This window comes from Myxocyprinus asiaticus, chromosome 8, assembly GCF_019703515.2.
Source record: "Myxocyprinus asiaticus isolate MX2 ecotype Aquarium Trade chromosome 8, UBuf_Myxa_2, whole genome shotgun sequence".
NCBI lineage: Eukaryota > Metazoa > Chordata > Actinopteri > Cypriniformes > Catostomidae > Myxocyprinus > Myxocyprinus asiaticus.
Genome location: NC_059351.1, coordinates 50,488,421 through 50,507,680, shown reverse-complemented (window position 1 = coordinate 50,507,680; position 19,260 = coordinate 50,488,421). Strand labels below are relative to the sequence as shown.

Below are 19,260 nucleotides of genomic sequence, written 5' to 3'. Positions count from 1 at the left end.
ACAAAATCTCAGTTGATAAAAATATTAAGAACGTTTACTTTTATATGTAATTTACCATATAAAATCAAAATTACATTTACAGCAGTCTGTGACGTCATCAAAACGTCACTTCCCCGCCTTAGTAGACTAAACCAAAAGTGAATCAGGGATGTCTCCACACAACTACAAACCAAAGTTGTTCCTCGCAGTGTTGCCATGTTCCGTTCCGTCAATGTGTCTTTAAACATTAGACCAACATTTGTTTAGCTAAGTTTTAATATGTTAGAACGTATGCTGTTTACGTCTGCTCTCGAAGGCGAAACTACCCCAAGGTTTGTGTCCCCCCTCACTGTGTCACAATGGTACAGTCTCAGAAAGGCCGCTGTTGTCCATGTGCTTTCGCTGACGGAAGATTTCTTATGATTTCGGTCGACAGAAAATACTTTATGCAACACTGATGTTTTTGATGTGACTTCAGATTTAGAATACACAAACTCAGATAATACATTCGCTGTCATTTAAACATGGTAAGTCATTTTACTGTGGTTTTGTCGACACAGTTAGCAGACAGGCTAGTGCATTTAGTCCCTTTAAGAATCACATGTTTTGCTGGAGTTGTTTAGAAATGTATTACTTGAACGCTGACAACTTAAAAAGAAAGTTTTCTGTTGCATTGACTGTTTATGGCTTCAGCAAAAAAATCTATGTGTACTGTGCTAACAAGGTGCCTTTTTATAAATACATGTAGTGTTTTTCATAGTGTTATCTGTTGAAGTTGCCCAGCTTAGTTTATAGTCCAAACAGGCATTTTGTTGCACATTTAAAAGAAGAAGAAAAAATATGGTCTGAAATTTATGTTTTATTAATAATATGTGACTAAATGACTGCTGTCATTGAATATGCCAGAGTTTTGTGTTGACCATATCTTGATCAGGCGTGATCTGTTTCTCTCCAGCCTCACAGAAAGAAGAAAGCTTTCATCAATAAGAAGAACGCTGTGTCCTTTCATTTGGTGCACAGAAGTCAGAAAGATCCACTTGCAGCAGATGAAACAGCACCTCAACATGTCCTCCTGCCTGCCAATAAGGTAAAACAAACTGTCCTTCATGTATGTATGACAGTTATTGTTGCATGTGAACTTAAAGGAATAGTTCACTGAAAAATGTAAATTAATTTACATCATTTACTCACCCTCATGGCATCCCAGATGTGTATGACTTTCTTTCTTCTGCAGAACACAAGTGAAGATTAAAATAAAAATATCTCAGCTTTGTAGTTCTTCACAATGCAAGTGAATGGAGACCAGAACTTTGAAGCTCCAAAAAGCACATAAAGGCAGCATTAAAGTAATCCAAATGACTCCAGTTGTTTAATCCATGTCTTCAGAAGTGATATAACAGGTGTGGGTGAGAAACAGATCAATATTTAAGTGTTTTTTTTATTTATTTATTTTTTTTTTTACTATAAATCGCCACTTTCACTTTCTTATTCTTGTGTTTTTGTCCATTTTTATTCTTTGTGCATATTGCCACCTACTGGGCAGGGAGGAGGATTTATATATAAAAAAAAGACTTATATATTGATTCTCACCCACACCTATCCTATCGCTTGAAAAGATATAGATTTAACCACTGTAGTCTTCAAGGCATGAGTAAGTTATGAGAGATTTTTTATTTTTGGGTGAACTATTCCTTTAAATGCACAAAACAATTTGTTTATGTGAGTGTTTTTTTAAATGGACAGTACAAAAGAGAAGGCTTTGAATTGTTAAAAAAAAAAAAAATCTGTCACTATTTATTGACCCTCATGTCAATAAATGTGTGAATAAATTCGTTTTGTTCCCTCCTTCACAATATATATATATACAGTACTGCGCAAAAGTCTTAGACACATAAGATGTTTCACAAAAGCATTTGTCTTAAGATGGTTATTTATATCTTCAGCTTTAGTGTGTCAATAGGAAATATAAATGTTAGACTCCCAAATATTACTTTGCAAGAAAAGATTAGAATAGAAGAACAGGGAGCCCTGCAACAGATGGCATGGCCCCCACAGAGCCCCCCACTGAACATCATGTCAGTCTGCGATTACAGCCGAAATAGATAGAAGAACTGTGGGGAAATATCCAAGAAGCTTGGAACATCCTATCTGTCAACAACTAAGAAAAACTGTGTCCAGGTGTACCTAGAAGAACTGGTGCTGTTTTAAAGGCAAAGGTGGCCACACCGAATATTGAGTTAGCTTTTTTATGTTTACTGGACTTTGTATGACATTAAGTGATACATGAAAACTATTTATGTCATTATTTTTGAAGACATCCTCACTATGCAACATTTTTCACAAGTGCCTAAAACTTTTGCACAGTACTGTATAATCTCGCAATATCCAATTACATCGGCAACCCCTGGGCTGAGGGATCAGTGAATATTCTTGTTTTAGTGATTTTGCGTTGAAAATTGTGATCAACAAAATATATATATATATATATATAAGTAACCACCTTTCCATTTACCGTCAGGCAAGTGTCCGTCTAAACATGCAGGTGGAAAATTACTTACACAAATTAAGACATAAAAACAATTATAAATGTAAAAATAATAATTATAATAATGATGATAATCACTGAAATATAAATCATGGTTCATGTTTTTGTATTATTTATGTTTTAATCACAGATCAGTCTGCAGAGTTGTGTTCACAATGAACTGCTCTGTGGAAATAAAGTGAACTGAACTCAGAGCACCTCCTGAGCTGAGATGTCTGAGGTCATTTGCAGCACTCATAGACGATACTGTTCTTGCAAAAAAAAAATTCAGAAGACAGAAACAAAGAAAGTGTGAGAACCTTTTACATGCGCGTGTTCCACGAGACTGCACGCCTCAACAAACAGCGCATCATACATGCCCATAGACGGCTTTTCTGTCATCTGTTCTTAATAATATAATAAACTGTGTTTCTTCAAGCACGTGTCTGTGTGTCTATGGGAAAATTATTTGTAATATTAATTTATAATAGAGCCAAATATCATCTTGATATTGTCAAAGGCATCAGCTATTGGCGATCACTCTGACCATCGTCGATCCCTGAGATCATCGTCTGTCGGCACAACCCTAATGTGCATTTCTCTCTATAAATGAACTAAATGTTCAGACAGTCTCCTTGCTGGTTTTTCCGACACATTCAGAATCATTACCGCTTTTGCTGGTGTCGCTGCTGCTCGCTTCGTGCGTGCGCTTGTATATTTTAAAGACTCATTATTACGGTTTAGTATTTCTCTGTAATGTAGAACAGTGTTAGTAATGTTACTTATAACAGTATTTCTCAGCCCTGGAACTCAAACCATTTTCTGATGCCCCCCCCCCCCAAAAATATATATTTAAGTAATTAAATTAATATCATAACCGTGAAACAACTAGTCAACTAATGGCTTAAACTAATGACTACTATTCGACTAGGAAAATCTTTGGTCGGGGCAGCCCTAGTGAACATTAACAGAAGCTCCTGACCCGTATCTGCATGATTTTTATGCACTGCTGCCACACGATTGGCTGATTAGATAATCACATGGATGATTGTTGGTGCCAGATGGGCTGGTTTGAGTATTTCTGTAACTGCTGATCTCCTGAGATTTTCACACACAACAGTCTCTAGAATTTACTCCGAATGGTGCCAAAAACAAAAAACATCCAGTGAGCGGCAGTTCTGTGGACGGAAACACCTTGTTGATGAGAGAAGTCAACAGAGAATGGCCAGACTGCTTCGAACTGATAAAGTCTACAGTAACTCAGATAACCGCTCTGTACAATTGTGCTGAGAAGAATATAATATCAGAATGCTATTCGCTGTTTTGGCAGCACGAGGGGGACCTACACAATATTAGGCAGGTGGTTTTAATGTTGTGGCTGATCGGTGTATATATTGTATATATATGCATGTATCGCGAACCCCCCTGGTGTCCCAGTTTGAGACTTTCAAAATCTGGTCACCCTATAGAAAACGTGCTAGCCGTGTCTGGGACTTCAATTATGACACATTTGAACCTTTATTGGAATGACTGTTCGTTGTGTTGCCAATGCATGATGTTAAAATAAAGAGAACAGAAACAATATAATATCCAGTAATTTATTCTGACTTTCTCTCTCTCCCACACACACATGCACACACAGTCTTTTCACTCATTCTGTCTTACACCGTCAATCAGTGATTTGTTTTACATTTCATTAGGAACTGGTACAGAGTTTTGTTTGATGTTCAGTTTTCAGAGTTGCGACTAGATTTACTTTCTCATATCAAATGCACTAAAGAGGACTTTCAGTAAAAAAAGCATTCTTAAATCAGAATTATGTGTTTTCTTCTACTGAAATATCAGTAATGAAATTCCCACTACTTAGTAGGTCCTCGTGGTGGTGCGGTTGCTCGCCTCAATCGCGGTGGCGGAGGACGAGTCTCAGTTGCCTCCGCTTCTGAGACCATCAGTCCACACATCTTATCACGTGGTAGCAGTGGTAGCTTAGCGGTTAAGGCTCTGGGTTACTGATCAGAAGGTCAGGGGTTCAAGCCCCAGCACTGCCAAGATGCCACTGTTGGGCCCTTGAGCAAGGCCCTTGACCCTATCTGCTCCAGGGGCGCCGTATCATGGCTGACCCTGCACTCTGACCCCAGCCTAGCTGGGATATGTGAAAAAGAAGAATTTCACTGTATATGTGCAAATGTATAATGTGTGATGAATAAAGAAAATTATAATTATAATTAAATTATAATTATAATTAATTATAATTACGTGGCTCGTTGTGCATGACACCGCGGAGACTCACAGCATGTGGAGGCTCATTCTACTCTCCACGATCCACACACAACTTACCACGTGCCCCATTGAGAGCGAGAACCCCTAATCGTGACCACGTGGAGGTTACCCCATGTGACTCTACCCTCCCTAGCAACCGGGCCTATTTGGTTGCTTAGGAGACCTGGCTGGAGTCACTCAGCATGCTTTGGATTCGAACTCGTGACTCCAGGGGTGGTAGTCAGCGTCAGAACTCACTGAGCTACCCAGGCCCCCCAGTTAAAGATTTTTAGTATTATAAGTATTATTTGCAAACTGTACATTTGGGTGTCCAGCTATACAACCCACGTTGCACAAATGCCTGTTTTCCCCATTCTATATGTATCACTTGATATAAAAACATTTAAAAAAAAATGTAAAGTGAAATAAAACTATTATAACCTTGGTCCCCATCATAATATATCTCTGTATGAAAAAAAGAGTAGCTCATGTATTTGTCATAATGACAGTGTCACTAAAGCTCTGATGTGTTTTTGCAGGCAGAGATGGAGAAAAGGAAGGTGGAACAGAGGAACTTTGGAGTGTTTTTCGATGATGACTATGATTACCTGCAGCACCTGAGAGAGGTGTCACCCCCCACAGAGCTAGTGTCCGCCCCTTGCATCCGCAGAGACGCTCGATCAAAGACCGCAGAGGAGGAGACAGAGGAAGAGGACGTCAGCGTTCCCGTAAGGCCGGACAACAGCTCCTCCCTCTGGACATCTGAGTGTAGTCTGCTTATTTGTTTTTGATTTGAAACTGATCTGATCTAGAGCCATACACACAGAGTAAAATTTGCTTGCCAACCTTAGTGATAACTCATTTGTGAACGTATCATTCTTTTGAGACGGTTCTTTACGATGAATCAATCAAACCTGTTCACAAATTGGTCTGAACGGTTCATTAGCGAATCAGTCTTGTACCTAAATGATTTTTTTAAAACCCTTATCCTGGAAATTCATGCTTCAAAAACAGTCAGAGCGCTCTAATAGAGTTCTGTGGTTATTTTTACTTGGAATATTTGTACAGCTACAGTAAGGGAGTGTGACATGCAGACAATGTCATGGTCCGATTATGTCCCCTGTAGATCTTATGAGCATCGTTAGACTTGTATTTGAAATCCAGATAAGGTTTTATTTATGGTAAGGTCTTGTGTGTGCAGGCGGCCTCCATCAAACTTCCCTCATCTGTGTTCGCATCAGAGTTTGAAGAGGAAGTGGGATTGTTAAACAAAGCAGCTCCTGTTTCAGGTGAGTCGGGCGGATCTACTGCAGCTCACATAATTAAAATCAGATTAAAATGATCAAGATGGGCTGCCATCCCGTGCATGTAGCTTCTGTCACAAACTGGTCAAAACATGAATTTGTGGCAAAATGATTACCACAAAAATGAAGTTCCAGGTGAGGCACTTATAATGGACGTGAATGGGGGCAATCTGTGAACATTATAATACTCACTGTTACAAAAGTATAGCTACAATTACACGTGGTAAGATGATTTTAGTGTAATAAAAGCACTTACTAACCTTATATTTGTAAAGTTATATCCAATATTGCAGCTTTGTTGCCATGACGACTTTATGCTGTAAACTCGTAATCAATTATATCACATTAAAATCATGTAGAACAGATTTTTTTTACACTACAATCATGTTAACATGTATGTTTACATCTTGTAGCTATACTTTTGGAACAGTGTATTGTAATATTTATTGACTGCACATTCACTTACATTGTAAATGCCCCCCCAGTAACCCAGATTTGTCCTTTTTAAAAAAAAAATTTTTTTTATACATACATATATAAATAAATAAACGCGGTACTAAGGGGGCCTGGGTAGCTCAGCGAGTTTTGATGCAGACTACCACACCTGGAGTTCACAAGTTCAAATCCAGGGTGTGCTGAGTGACTCCAACCAGGCCTCCTAAGCAACCAAATTGGCCAGGTTGCTAGGGAGGGTAGAGTCACATGGGGTAACCTCCTCATGGTCGCTATAATGTGGTTCTCACTCTTGGTGGGGCATGTGGTGAGTTGTGTGTGGATGCTGCAGAGAATAGCGTGAAGCCTCCACACGTGCTATGTCTCCACGGTAACGTGCTCAAGCCACGTGATAAGATGTCGTCCTCCGCCACCCGGATTGAGGCGAGCCACTATGAGGACTTAGAGCGCATTGGGAATTGGGCATTCCACATTGCGGAGAAAAAGGGGAAAAAAATCCAAAAATAAATAAACGAGGGACCAGTCAAAATAATCCCTATAATGAAATTGTGTTTTGTAGACAATCCTGATGTTAACAAATCTGCATATTAAAACAGCCATGAGAGTCTCACGAAAACATTTCTAGTTTAAATTTCACCCCAAAATAGAAATAATAAATTAAGAGACAATATTTTGCATAAAGAAAGATTTTTTTTTTTTTAGGGCTGGGAAATTTAACGCGTTAATTTTTTCAATTAATAGTTGACTATTTAACGCTTAAGTAACGCAATTAACTATATCTGGCAAAAAAACAACATAATATTAAATAATTAAATGTACAGTTGTGCTCAAAAGTTTGTATACCCTTGGAGAATTGGTAAAATATGTACCATTTTTAAAGAAAACATGAGTGAGCAGGCAAAACACATTTCTTTTATTTCTTATGGGATTCATATTCAACTGTAGGTTATAACAGAATGTCACAATCATAAAACAAAACATGCCAACAAAGAAAAAAATGAAATGACCCCTGTTCAAAAGTCTTCATACCCTTAGTTCTTAATACTGTGTATTGCCCCCTTTAGCATCAATGACAGCGTGCAGTCTTTTGTAATAGTTGTCTATGAGGCCCCAAATTCTTGCAGGTGGTATAGCTGCCCATTCATCTTGGCAAAATGCCTCCAGGTCATGCAAAGTCTTTGGTCGTCTTGCATGAACCGCACGTTTGAGATCCCCCCAGAGTGGCTCGATGATATTAAGGGCAGGAGACTGTGATGGCCACTCCAGAACCTTCACCTTTTTCTGCTGTAACCACTGGAGGGTCAACTTGGCCTTGTGCTTAGGGTCATTGTCGTAATTGAAAGTCCAAGAGCGTCCCATGCGCAGCTTTCGTGCAGGAGAATGCAAATTGTCTGCCAGTATTTTCTGATAACATGCTGCATTCATCTTGCCATCAATTTTCACAAGATTCCCCGTGCCTTTAGAGCTCACACCCCCCCCCCAAAACATCAGTGAGCCACCACCATGCTTCACAGTGGGGATGGTATTCTTTTCACTATAGGCCTCATTGACCCCTCTCCAAACATAGCGCTTATGGTTGTGAACATAAAGCTCTATTTTGGTCTCGTCACTCCAAATTACAGTGTGTCAGAAGCTGTGAGGCGTGTCAAGGTGTTTTTTTGTGGCATTGGTGCAGTAAAGGCTGCTTTCTGGCAACTCGACCATGCAGCCCATCTTTGTTCAAGTATCGTCGTTATGTGCTTCTTGAAACAACCACACCGTCTTTTTCCAGAGCAGCCTGTATTTCTCCTGAGGTTACCTGTGGGTTTTTCTTTGTATCCTGAACAATTCTTCTGGCAGTTGTGGCTGAAATCTTTCTTGGTCTACCTGACCTTGGCTTGGTATCAAGAGATCCCCGAATTTTCCACTTCTTAATAAGTGATTGAACAGTACTGACTGGCATTTTCAAGGCTTTGGATATCTTTTTATATCCTTTTCCATCTTTATAAAGTTTCATTACCTTGTTACGCAGGTCTTTTGACAGTTCTTTCCTGCTCCCCATGGCTCAGTATCTAGCCTGCTCAGTGCATCCACGTGAGAGCTAACAAACTCATTGACTATTTATACACAGACACTAATTACAATTTAAAAAGCCACAGGTGTGGGAAATTAACCTTTAATTGCCATTTAAACCTGTGTGTGTCACCTTGTGCGTCTGTAACAAGGCCAAACATTCAAGGGTATGTAAACTTTTGATCAGGGCCATTTGGGTGATTTCTGTTACCATTATGATTTAAAAAGGAGCCAAACAACTATGTGATAATAAATGGCTTCATATGATCACTATCCTTAAATAAAAGACAGTTTTTTGCATGATCAGTCATTTTTTCAAAATCGATGCCAAAATTTCACAATTTCTGCCAGAGTATGCAAACTTTTGAGCACAACTGTATGTTTGATTATATTTTTTTTATGTTTGTTGCTACATATCATGTACCGTGATTAATCACAGAAAAGTGTGCGATTTTACTTTTACTATTTTTTATTTTTTTTCTAATTTGGAATGCCCATACCCAGTGCCCTCTAAATCCTCGTGGTGGTGTAGTGACTTGCCTCAATCCGGGTGGCGGAGGATGAATTTCTGAGACTGTCAATCCACGCATCTTATCACGTGGCTTGTTGAGCGCGTTACCATGGAGACGTAGCGCATGTGGAGGCTTCACGCTATTCTTTGTGGCACCCACACACAAATCACCACGCACCCCACTGAGAGCGAGAACCAGATTATAGCGACTACGAGGAGGTTACCCCATGTGACTCTACCCTCCCTAGCAACTGGGCCAATTGGTTGCTTAGGAGACCTGGCTGGAGTCACCCGGCACGCCCTGGATTTGAACTCGCGACTCCAGGGGTGGTAGTCAGCGTCAATACTCGCTGAGCTAACCAGGCCCCTCTTTTTATTCTTTAAAAAAAATTGAATAAATTCACAGCCCTAATTTTGAGCTTGCATGCATGCTTTTTGTTCTTTTTAGATAAATATTTCCATCATTTGTGTTTTACTGTCTCTCTCATTGAATGTCACCCTCAGGGCCGCGGCTGGATATGGACCCAGACATTGTCGCTGCTATGGATGAGGACTTTGATTTCAGTGACCCAGAGAACATGTTGGACGATGATTTTGTCATCAAGGCCAATGACGCCATGGGCAATATCGGGTAAAACTGATGAAAAAATAAAATAAGATCATTTGCAATAAAATCAAGATTTGCTTCAGGACATGAGTGAGCAAAATATAATTATACAGGCTGTACAGGAACATCTGTGCTAAAGTGATGTAGACTGAGAATGTTGAAATTAAAAGAAATTTGCATGTATTTGTCATTGTTTTTAGCTGGAGCTGGTGTTATGTAAGTCTTGATAATATAAGTGAAAAAGTTGGGCACTGAGATGAATGCTTGAATCTGCGAAACCCCGCCCACATCAGCTGTCATCACTTATTTCCTGTCTTATTTTGACCTCAGTGGTGATGATGATGAATGGGAGGACACGGATGAGGAAGACGATGAAGAGGAGGAACAAGATTACGATTCAACGGACGGTCTGTCATTGGATGAGGAAGGCGGCCCGCGAGAGTTCATGTTTGGGGATTGTGAGACGAAGAGTCGTTTTACGGAGTACTCGCTCACCTCCTCCGTCATGAGGAGAAACGAACAGCTCACATTACTGGACGATCGCTTTGAAAAGGTCAGTCAGTGAGTGTGTTTACATGCATGCCAATAAGCTGATAATGGCAAAATCAGTATGTTTACGTGACATTTGAAATCACTGGATTATTCTCTGCTTTTGACATGTGTTTTATGCACACTGCATAAACCAGAAAGAACAACGGTAATGGTGTTTACATGCAACACGAAATTGCCAAAACTCTTCATGTTCCAATGGGGTTTTGCCTACACCGTGTATGACCTTACGCCGATAAAGAAAAAACATTTCACGTTTAAGGCTTTTACATAACCACACACTTTGTCGGCATATTAAGCATAATCGGTCTAAGATTGTGCATGTAAACGCGCTCATTAGAGATGTGCAAAAATTATTAAGGCCTGTTCATACCAAGTGTGAAATTTCATCACAAAATGTTGTCTTTAAAGCTACAGTGTGTGATTTCTGTGCCACTAGTGCACCAAACTAAATTTCAATAATAATGACTCAAACTGTTTACACTAATAAGGCCCTTTGAATTCATTTCATTTTTTTTTTTTTCCAAGTTCCATTGTATTTTTTTCCCATATTCCTTGTTTTCCGTTTTATGTTCTCTGAACCAGGATTTAAAGTTTAATTACATATTATCATAAAAAGAGTATTGACTCTGACTATCACCCCTGGAGTTGCGAGTCTGAATCCAGGGTATGCTGAGTGACTCCAGCCAGATCTCCTAAGCAACCAAATTGGCCCGGTTGCTAGGGAGGGTAGAGTCACATGGGGTAACCTCCTCGTGGTCGCGATTAGTGGTTCTCGCTCTCAATGGGGCGTGTGGTAAGTTGTGCATGGATCGCAGAGAGTAGCATGAGCCTCCACATGCTGTGAGTCTCCGCGGTGTCATGCACAACGAGTCACATGATAAGATGCGCGGATTGACGGTCTCAGAAGCGGAGGCAACTGAGACTTATCCTCCGCCACCTGGATTGAGGTGAGTAACCGCGCCACCACAAGGATCTACTAAGTAGTGGGAATTGGGCATTCCAAATTGGGGAGAAAAATAAAAATAAAATAAAAACTGTCTAATCAAATGAATACATAGAATTGTAATCAAATGAGAACAGTTACTTTTCAACATTGTATTATTTTTATCAAACGAAGACCTTCTATACTGATCCTCACAGCACAATCCAAAACCCAATTTTTTTTAAATTTTTTTTTTTGCTGCACATTAGAGCATCACCGTATTAATGAAAGTAGTGATGAAAATCTTGCTTGTAAGATATTGCTTAAATATAATGTAGTTATTGTTGATCTATTATTATTGTTATTTTTACTACTACAGTGAATATTGCATTTTTCTATATAGAAGTAATTTATTTGTCACATTTTTTCAATTTAACACGTCTAGTTATTGGAGCTTTTATTTTGATGTTTAGGTGGAAATTCAGATGTTTTTGGTGACTTCACTCATATGGAAAAGTAGCTCGCTACATGGGATGATGTGCTTTTTAAACTGCAAAAGGCTATGATTTAATTATAAAGATATATAATCTGCATGTGCTATGCATGTCACAGTGAATGAAATGTTTTGCTCTTTGTCATGAATACACACACAGAGCACAAGTGATGTTAATGATGCGGTTGGTATGTAAGCAGCAGCTTCTCGCATTCACTTACTGTTTAAGCGCACAGCTCAAGCATACCAATATATTAGTTTGAATTAAATCGCAGCCTTTTGTGGTTTAAGCATCACACTAGGACATATCATGATTTTAATTGGATGAATTGTGGATTTACACATTAATTAAATCCCAAATATGTACAATTCCTTGACATTCTGCATTTAATGGTTAGTTCAGTTTTTATGACTGGATTCCGCGATACCGCCCGTGTTCTCCGCATCGCGCAAATCATAAGTAATTGGTCGGACAAACAGGTACTGCTGCCCCCACGCCAATGGTTGCGCCTAACAAATGTCTTTCTCATAATTTTCTCTGCATATTAAACAGCGATAGGAATAAGTATTTCAATGTTGCAACAACTAAACACAGCAACATTTAAATTAAAAAAATAAAATAAATATGAATCCCTGTTGATCACTTCAAGAATTTGCTTTGCATATTTTTTTCATTGCAATGTAAATTTCGTAATGTGCCAAAAAAACAAATCACTGACCAATATGACGTGATGTTTAATCTAGCAATAAATCAAGGGAATTTTTGCTGTAACATGGGTTATATGTGTATTCAGAATATCATTTGCATTTTAGTAATGTGTACACCGACAAATATTTGTGCCACATATAGGATCAATAATTTTGTGGCTCGACGTGTTGTAGCATCGCTTGATGTGTTCATATTTTTAAAATAATGTGCAATTTTATTTTTCATCAGTATTATGTTTCTTGCGCTGTTTGCTGTTGTATAGTTTTACGAGCAGTTTGACGATGATGAGATCGGAGCGCTGGATAACGCTGAGCTGGAGGGATACATCGAACCGGACAGCCAGCGACTGGAAGAAGTCATCAAAGATTACTTCATACAGAAAGAGAAAGAGTGAGTGTGTATTTATGAGTGAGACTCTCACGTGTGTGTGTGTGTACGTGCTCACTCATTGAGTGTATGTGTTTGTGTAGATGTCAGAAGCCAGATCAGTTGGGTCGTGCACAGCTGCCTTCTGTGAGAGAGGAGGAGGAGGATGATGATGAAGAGCAGGTGGAGATGGAGACACTGGTGATAGAGCCACCTGCAGAGCGCTGGGACTGTGAAACTATCATCAGTGAGTCTCAGTTACACTTCCCACAGCATATTACAGCATTAGATCATGCATATGCTGATTTATTATGTTTCATGAGAATAAAACAACAAAATGTTTTGTGAAATTCCAGCTCAACAAAGAAACAGACTGTAACGTCAACTTTAATTACCACAATCATCAACTTTGTTTCTGATTTCATTTGTTTGTCATGCGTTATGTGAGTTGTAGTGTTCTGTGAGCATTTGATTTGTTGTTTGAACAATTTGATTCATTCTTTGATTTCCAATTTGAACTATTTGAATCATGGACTTGAGCTGTAGTGAGCAACTTGATTCATTGATGTATTTGATTCAGTGAGTAAGTTGCTGATTCCAAGTGAATCATGTGATTAATTTAAGTGACTCATTTGACTGAATTTTCCCTCTATTCTACACAGAGTGTAACTGGAACTTGAGTTTATTGAACTATTAAGTCATTTTTTCTTGTTAATTGAGAACTATTTTGATGTTGATCAGAAGGTTTTTGAATCTTGATTCATTTTGTGGTGATTCACCCAAAAATAAGAATTCTCTCATCATTTACTCACCCTCATGCCATCCCAGATGCAGAAGAAAAATAATTTATTTAAGAAGAATATTTCAGCTCTGTAGGTCCATACAGTGCAAGTGAATGGTGACCAGAACTTTGAAGCTCCAAAAATCACATAAAGGCAGCATAAAATTAATCCATATGACTCCAGTGGTTTTATCCATGTCTTCTGAAGCGATCTAAATGATTTTGGGTGAGAAACAGATCAGAATGTAAAATTTTTCACAAATCTTGTCATCAGCAGTCTCCCTGGTGATTTCAAGCTCGGAATTACTTCCTAGCGCCATCTAGCGGCTTGAAATCGTGATTGCCAAGGAGACTGGATCACTTCTGAAGACATGGATAAAACCACTGGAGTCTTAAGGATTACTTTTATACTGCCTTTGTGATTTTTGGAGCTTCAAAGTTCTGGTCACCATTCACTTACATTGTATGGAACTACAGAGCTGAGAAATTCTTCTAAAAATCATAATTTGTGTTCAGCAGAAGAAATAAAGTCATACACATCTGGGATGGCATGAGGGTGAGTAAATGATGAGAGAATTTTCATTTTTGGGTGAACTACCCCTTTAAGAAAAATATATATTTTTGTTTGAGTCCATACTTCTAATGTTGTTTTATGTAAATTAACTTATATTTGAAAACTCTTAAGTTTATAAAAGTACATAGACTTTTAAAATCCCTTTAATGCATCAACAAACCCAGAGTGCTCTTATGTTTTAATGAGATTATGAGTATCTGGAGATTGAAAATCTGGAGTGATTTATCATGTTTGTACTTTCTCTCTCACACAGGCACTTACTCCAACCTGTACAATCACCCCAAACTGATCCAGGAGCCTCCAAAGGTAAAGAAAACTTGCGTCCCAAAACCTCTGATTCTGCCCAGAATATTTATGGTCTGTTTGAGAGAAATGACTTTCAGTTTGTTAGTTAAAGAGAAAGCACTTGCGTTCATTGGGATCATCTCCATCATCTTTGGAGATGCACAGAGAGTTTAATTTCTAATTCAAATCCAAAGTTTGCATACGAGAAATTACACACTTGACCTTTAAATTTGCTACATATATAAGGATAGATTTGTGAAATCTGTTTGAAAAGTCTCTCCTAATATGATTTGATCTTTGCAGTTATAATTTTTTACAGATAATACAGTGACCTGCATATAAATGGATTTTTAATGCATTTAACCATCAATCAAATGCATGAAATGTGGCTCATAATAGAAGTTGTGTGTTTGTAGCCCAAACAGATCCGAGTGTCCAATAAGACTGGGATTCCTCTGGACGTTCTGCCGAAAAAAGGCCTGACGGCCAAACAGGTGGAGAGAATGGAGCGGATCAACGACTCTGACTTGCCCAGAGCCTCAACACAGCCCCGCTCACGAGAGGAGAGCACAGAGGAGAGGAGAGCCAGGAAACAAGCCATCAAGATGGAGAGGAAGGTACGTACAGCTAGAGTTGAGAACCAAGAACTGGTTCTTATTTTTATCAAATACAGGAACTGTATGATTGTAATGACTTTAGCTGTTTTTAAACTTGCATTTTTCTGCTGATGCGGATGGAATGCAACACTAAAATAAATCTTGCTTCTTATGAGCTGTTTTTTTTATGAACACCCCAAAACATACAGCATGTCCAGTGTAGCTTGATTCTCAAATAAATGACTCTGAGTCAGTTCTTTATAGTACGAAACACACAACACAAGTGTAGGGCGATTCCTGACTGAATCACTCTTATGAGGCAGTTCTTTTGAATCCAGAGTGCGAAATACACAGCGTGTGACTAGTGTAGTCCAATTCCCAAACTAATGGCTCTGAGTCAGTTCTTTTGATTCTACTGCACAAAACCTACAGCACGACCAGTGTAGTCCGATTCTCAGACGAATGACTCCTTATAATTCGGTTCTTTTTAATCTATAGCACAAAAAATACAGCCCAACCAGCATAGTGCAATTCTCAAACGAATGACTCTGATGAGCTGGTTCTTTTGAAACAACAGCACGACCAGTGTAGTACGATTCTTGTGTGAATGACTCATGAGTCGGTTCTTTTGAACCTACAGCGCAAAACATACAGCCACCAGTGTAGTCCGATTTCTTAACGAATGATTCTTATTTATTTTTTTTTTCTACTGCACAAAACATACAGCGCGACCAGTATAGAGCAGTTTCCGAACAAATGACTCTGGTAGCACTGTAGATTCAAAAGAACCAACTCATCAGTGTAGTACGATTCTCGAACTAATGACTCTTATGAATCTAGAGTGTGAAACACACAGCGTGAACAATGAAGTACGATTCTCAGACGAATGACTCTTATGAATCTAGAGCATGAAACACACAGCGTGAACAATGAAGTACGATTCTCAGACGAATGACTCTTATGAATCTAGAGCGTGAAACACACAGCGTGAACAGTGAAGTACGATTCTCGAACGAATGACATGAATCTAGAGCATGAAACGCAGCGTGAACAATGAAGTACGATTCTCAGACGAATGACTTATGAATCTAGAGCATGAATCACACAGCGTGAACAGTGAAGTACGATTCTCGGTCGAATGACTCTTATGAATCTAGAGCATGAAACACACAGCGTGAACAATGAAGTACGATTCTCGAACGAATGACATGAATCTAGAGTGTGAAACAGCGTGAACAGTGAAGTACGATTCTCGGATGAATGACTCTTATGAATCTAGAGCGTGAAACACACAGCGTGAACAATGAAGTACGATTCTCAGACGAATGACTTATGAATCTAGAGCATGAATCACACAGCGTGAACAGTGAAGTACGATTCTCGGTCGAATGACTCTTATGAATCTAGAGCATGAAACACACAGCGTGAACAATGAAGTACGATTCTCAGACGAATGACTCTTATGAATCTAGAGCGTGAAACACACAGCGTGAACAGTGAAGTACGATTCTCAGATGAATGACTCTTATGAATCTAGTGCGTGAAACACACAGCGTGAACAGTGAAGTACGATTCTCAGATGAATGACTCTTATGAATTTAGAGCGTGAAACACACAGCGTGAACAGTGAAGTACGATTCTCGAACGAATGACTCTTATGAATCTAGAGCATGAAACATACAGCGTGAACAATGAAGTACGATTCTCAGACGAATGACTCTTATGAATCTAGAGCGTGAAACAGCGTGAACAGTGAAGTACGATTCTCGAACGAATGACATGAATCTAGAGCATGAAACACAGCGTGAACAATGAAGTACGATTCTCAGACGAATGACTTATGAATCTAGAGCATGAATCACACAGCGTGAACAGTGAAGTACGATTCTCGGTCGAATGACTCTTATGAATCTAGAGCATGAAACACACAGCGTGAACAATGAAGTACGATTCTCGAACGAATGACATGAATCTAGAGTGTGAAACAGCGTGAACAGTGAAGTACGATTCTCAGATGAATGACTCTTATGAATCTAGAGCATGAAACACACAGCGTGAACAATGAAGTACGATTCTCAGACGAATGACTTATGAATCTAGAGCGTGAAACACACAGCGTGAACAGTGAAGTACGATTCTCAGACGAATGACTTATGAATCTAGAGCATGAATCACAGCGTGAACAGTGAAGTACGATTCTCGAACGAATGACTCTTATGAATCTAGAGCATGAAACAGTGTGAACAGTGAAGTACGATTCTCAGACGAATGACTTATGAATCTAGAGCGTGAAACACACAGCGTGAACAATGAGGTACGATTCTCAGACTAATGACTCATGAATCTAGAGCGTGAAACACACAGCGTGAACAGTGAAGTACGATTCTCAGACGAATGACTCTTATGAATCTAGAGCGTGAAACACACAGCGTGAACAGTGAAGTACGATTCTCAGACGAATGACTCTTATGAATCTAGAGCATGAAACAGTGTGAACAGTGAAGTACGATTCTCAGACGAATGACTCTTATGAATCTAGAGCATGAATCACACAGCGTGAACAATGAATTACGATTCTCAGACGAATGACTCTTATGAATCTAGAGCATGAAACACACAGCGTGAACAGTGAAGTACGATTCTCGGACGAATGACTCATGAATCTAGAGCATGAAACACACAGCGTGAACAATGAAGTACGATTCTTGAACAAATGACTCTTATGAATCTAGAGCGTGAAACACACAGCGTGAACAATGAAGTACGATTCTCAGACGAATGACTTATGAATCTAGAGCATGAAACACACAGCGTGAACAGTGAAGTACGATTCTCGGACGAATTACTTATGAATCTAGAGCATGAAACACACAGCGTGAACAGTGAAGTACGATTCTCGAACGAATGACTCTTATGAATCTAGAGCATGAAACAGCGTGAACAGTGAAGTACGATTCTCGGACGAATTACTTATGAATCTAGAGCATGAAACACACAGCGTGAACAGTGAAGTACGATTCTCGGACGAATGACTCTTATGAATCTAGAGCATGAAACACACAGCGTGAACAGTGAAGTACGATTCTCGGTCGAATGACTTATGAATCTAGAGCGTGAAACACACAGCGTGAACAATGAAGTACGATTCTCGGTCGAATGACTTATGAATCTAGAGCGTGAAACACACAGCGTGAACAGTGAAGTACGATTCTCAGACGAATGACTTATGAATCTAGAGCGTGAAACACACAGCGTGAACAATGAAGTACGATTCTCGAACGAATGACTCTTATGAATCTAGAGCATGAAACACACAGCGTGAACAATGAAGTACGATTCTCGGACGAATGACTCTTATGAATCTAGAGCATGAAACACACAGCGTGAACAGTGAAGTACGATTCTCGGACGAATGACTCTTATTTGCCGGTTCTTTTGAATTTACAGCACAAAGATCCGCGCAAACAGATCAGTAAAGTTGCACTGACTTGCCTGATGAGCACTGTTCGTTTTGCTGTTTTGACTTATTTCCTACTAGGGGCGGGACATGTCGAACGACTCATCCCATTTTTAAAAATAGCCAATATGCTTTAGTTGGCAGCCACACACACACACACACACACCCCTTTCCACCACGCTAAACATGCAAGAGCCACTTATCGGGGAAACTTCTCAATACCGGCTAGCTTTTCCAAAGTTTTGAGAACCGAATGATGATTGAACTGTCAACATTACTACATAACCAGCCCACAAACGCACACAGCACATTGCGGTCTTTGCTTACGATGAGGCAGGAGCCTTGTGCCAAAGAAAATATAAAAAAATATATAAATAAACTCCAGCCACTTGTCCTCACAACACATACGTGAATACTCCAATATTCCTCCTTCGAAGTGTAACAATTCAAGCCAGCAGGTTAATAAAAACAGCAACATCCAATAAGAAAATAAAATTGTCAATTTTGAATTCATGATGACTTCAATGGAACTGTTAAGTGGTTTAATTCCTTACGATTCCCATCCCTACATACAGCAACATGTGTTTGTCCATATTGATCATTTATCTAGTGTTTACAATCTCAAGGTGGCAGTAGTTCCTTTTACTTATACAGGATATTAATCTAATGTAGTTATCCCATAATTACGTGCTTATCTGCTTGTAAGCCAATCAGAAAGTATGAACTGAGTGCTGTTATTTCTACATTACCTTCTGTCAGATGTTATCAATCAATATGTGCATCATCAGTTAAAAGTAGATTATCGTTTCCAACACCCTGATACTTGTATGCTTTAG

At 39.2% G+C, this 19,260-nt stretch overlaps 1 protein-coding gene across 1 annotated transcript in view; it reads left to right on the top strand.

Annotated features, from left to right (window-relative positions):
* Positions 1 to 327: 327 nt before the first annotated feature.
* The window catches only part of ltv1 (LTV1 ribosome biogenesis factor), a 19,957-nt gene continuing 1,024 nt past the window's right edge, over positions 328 to 19,260 (top strand). The window contains exons 1-10 of the mRNA XM_051703952.1: positions 328 to 506; positions 935 to 1,066; positions 5,302 to 5,490; positions 5,964 to 6,051; positions 9,587 to 9,713; positions 10,020 to 10,242; positions 12,628 to 12,755; positions 12,836 to 12,978; positions 14,340 to 14,392; positions 14,788 to 14,988. Of these exons, the coding sequence (XP_051559912.1) occupies positions 504 to 506; positions 935 to 1,066; positions 5,302 to 5,490; positions 5,964 to 6,051; positions 9,587 to 9,713; positions 10,020 to 10,242; positions 12,628 to 12,755; positions 12,836 to 12,978; positions 14,340 to 14,392; positions 14,788 to 14,988 (1,287 nt within the window). The 5' untranslated portion in view covers positions 328 to 503. The remainder of the gene's footprint in view (positions 507 to 934; positions 1,067 to 5,301; positions 5,491 to 5,963; positions 6,052 to 9,586; positions 9,714 to 10,019; positions 10,243 to 12,627; positions 12,756 to 12,835; positions 12,979 to 14,339; positions 14,393 to 14,787; positions 14,989 to 19,260) is intronic.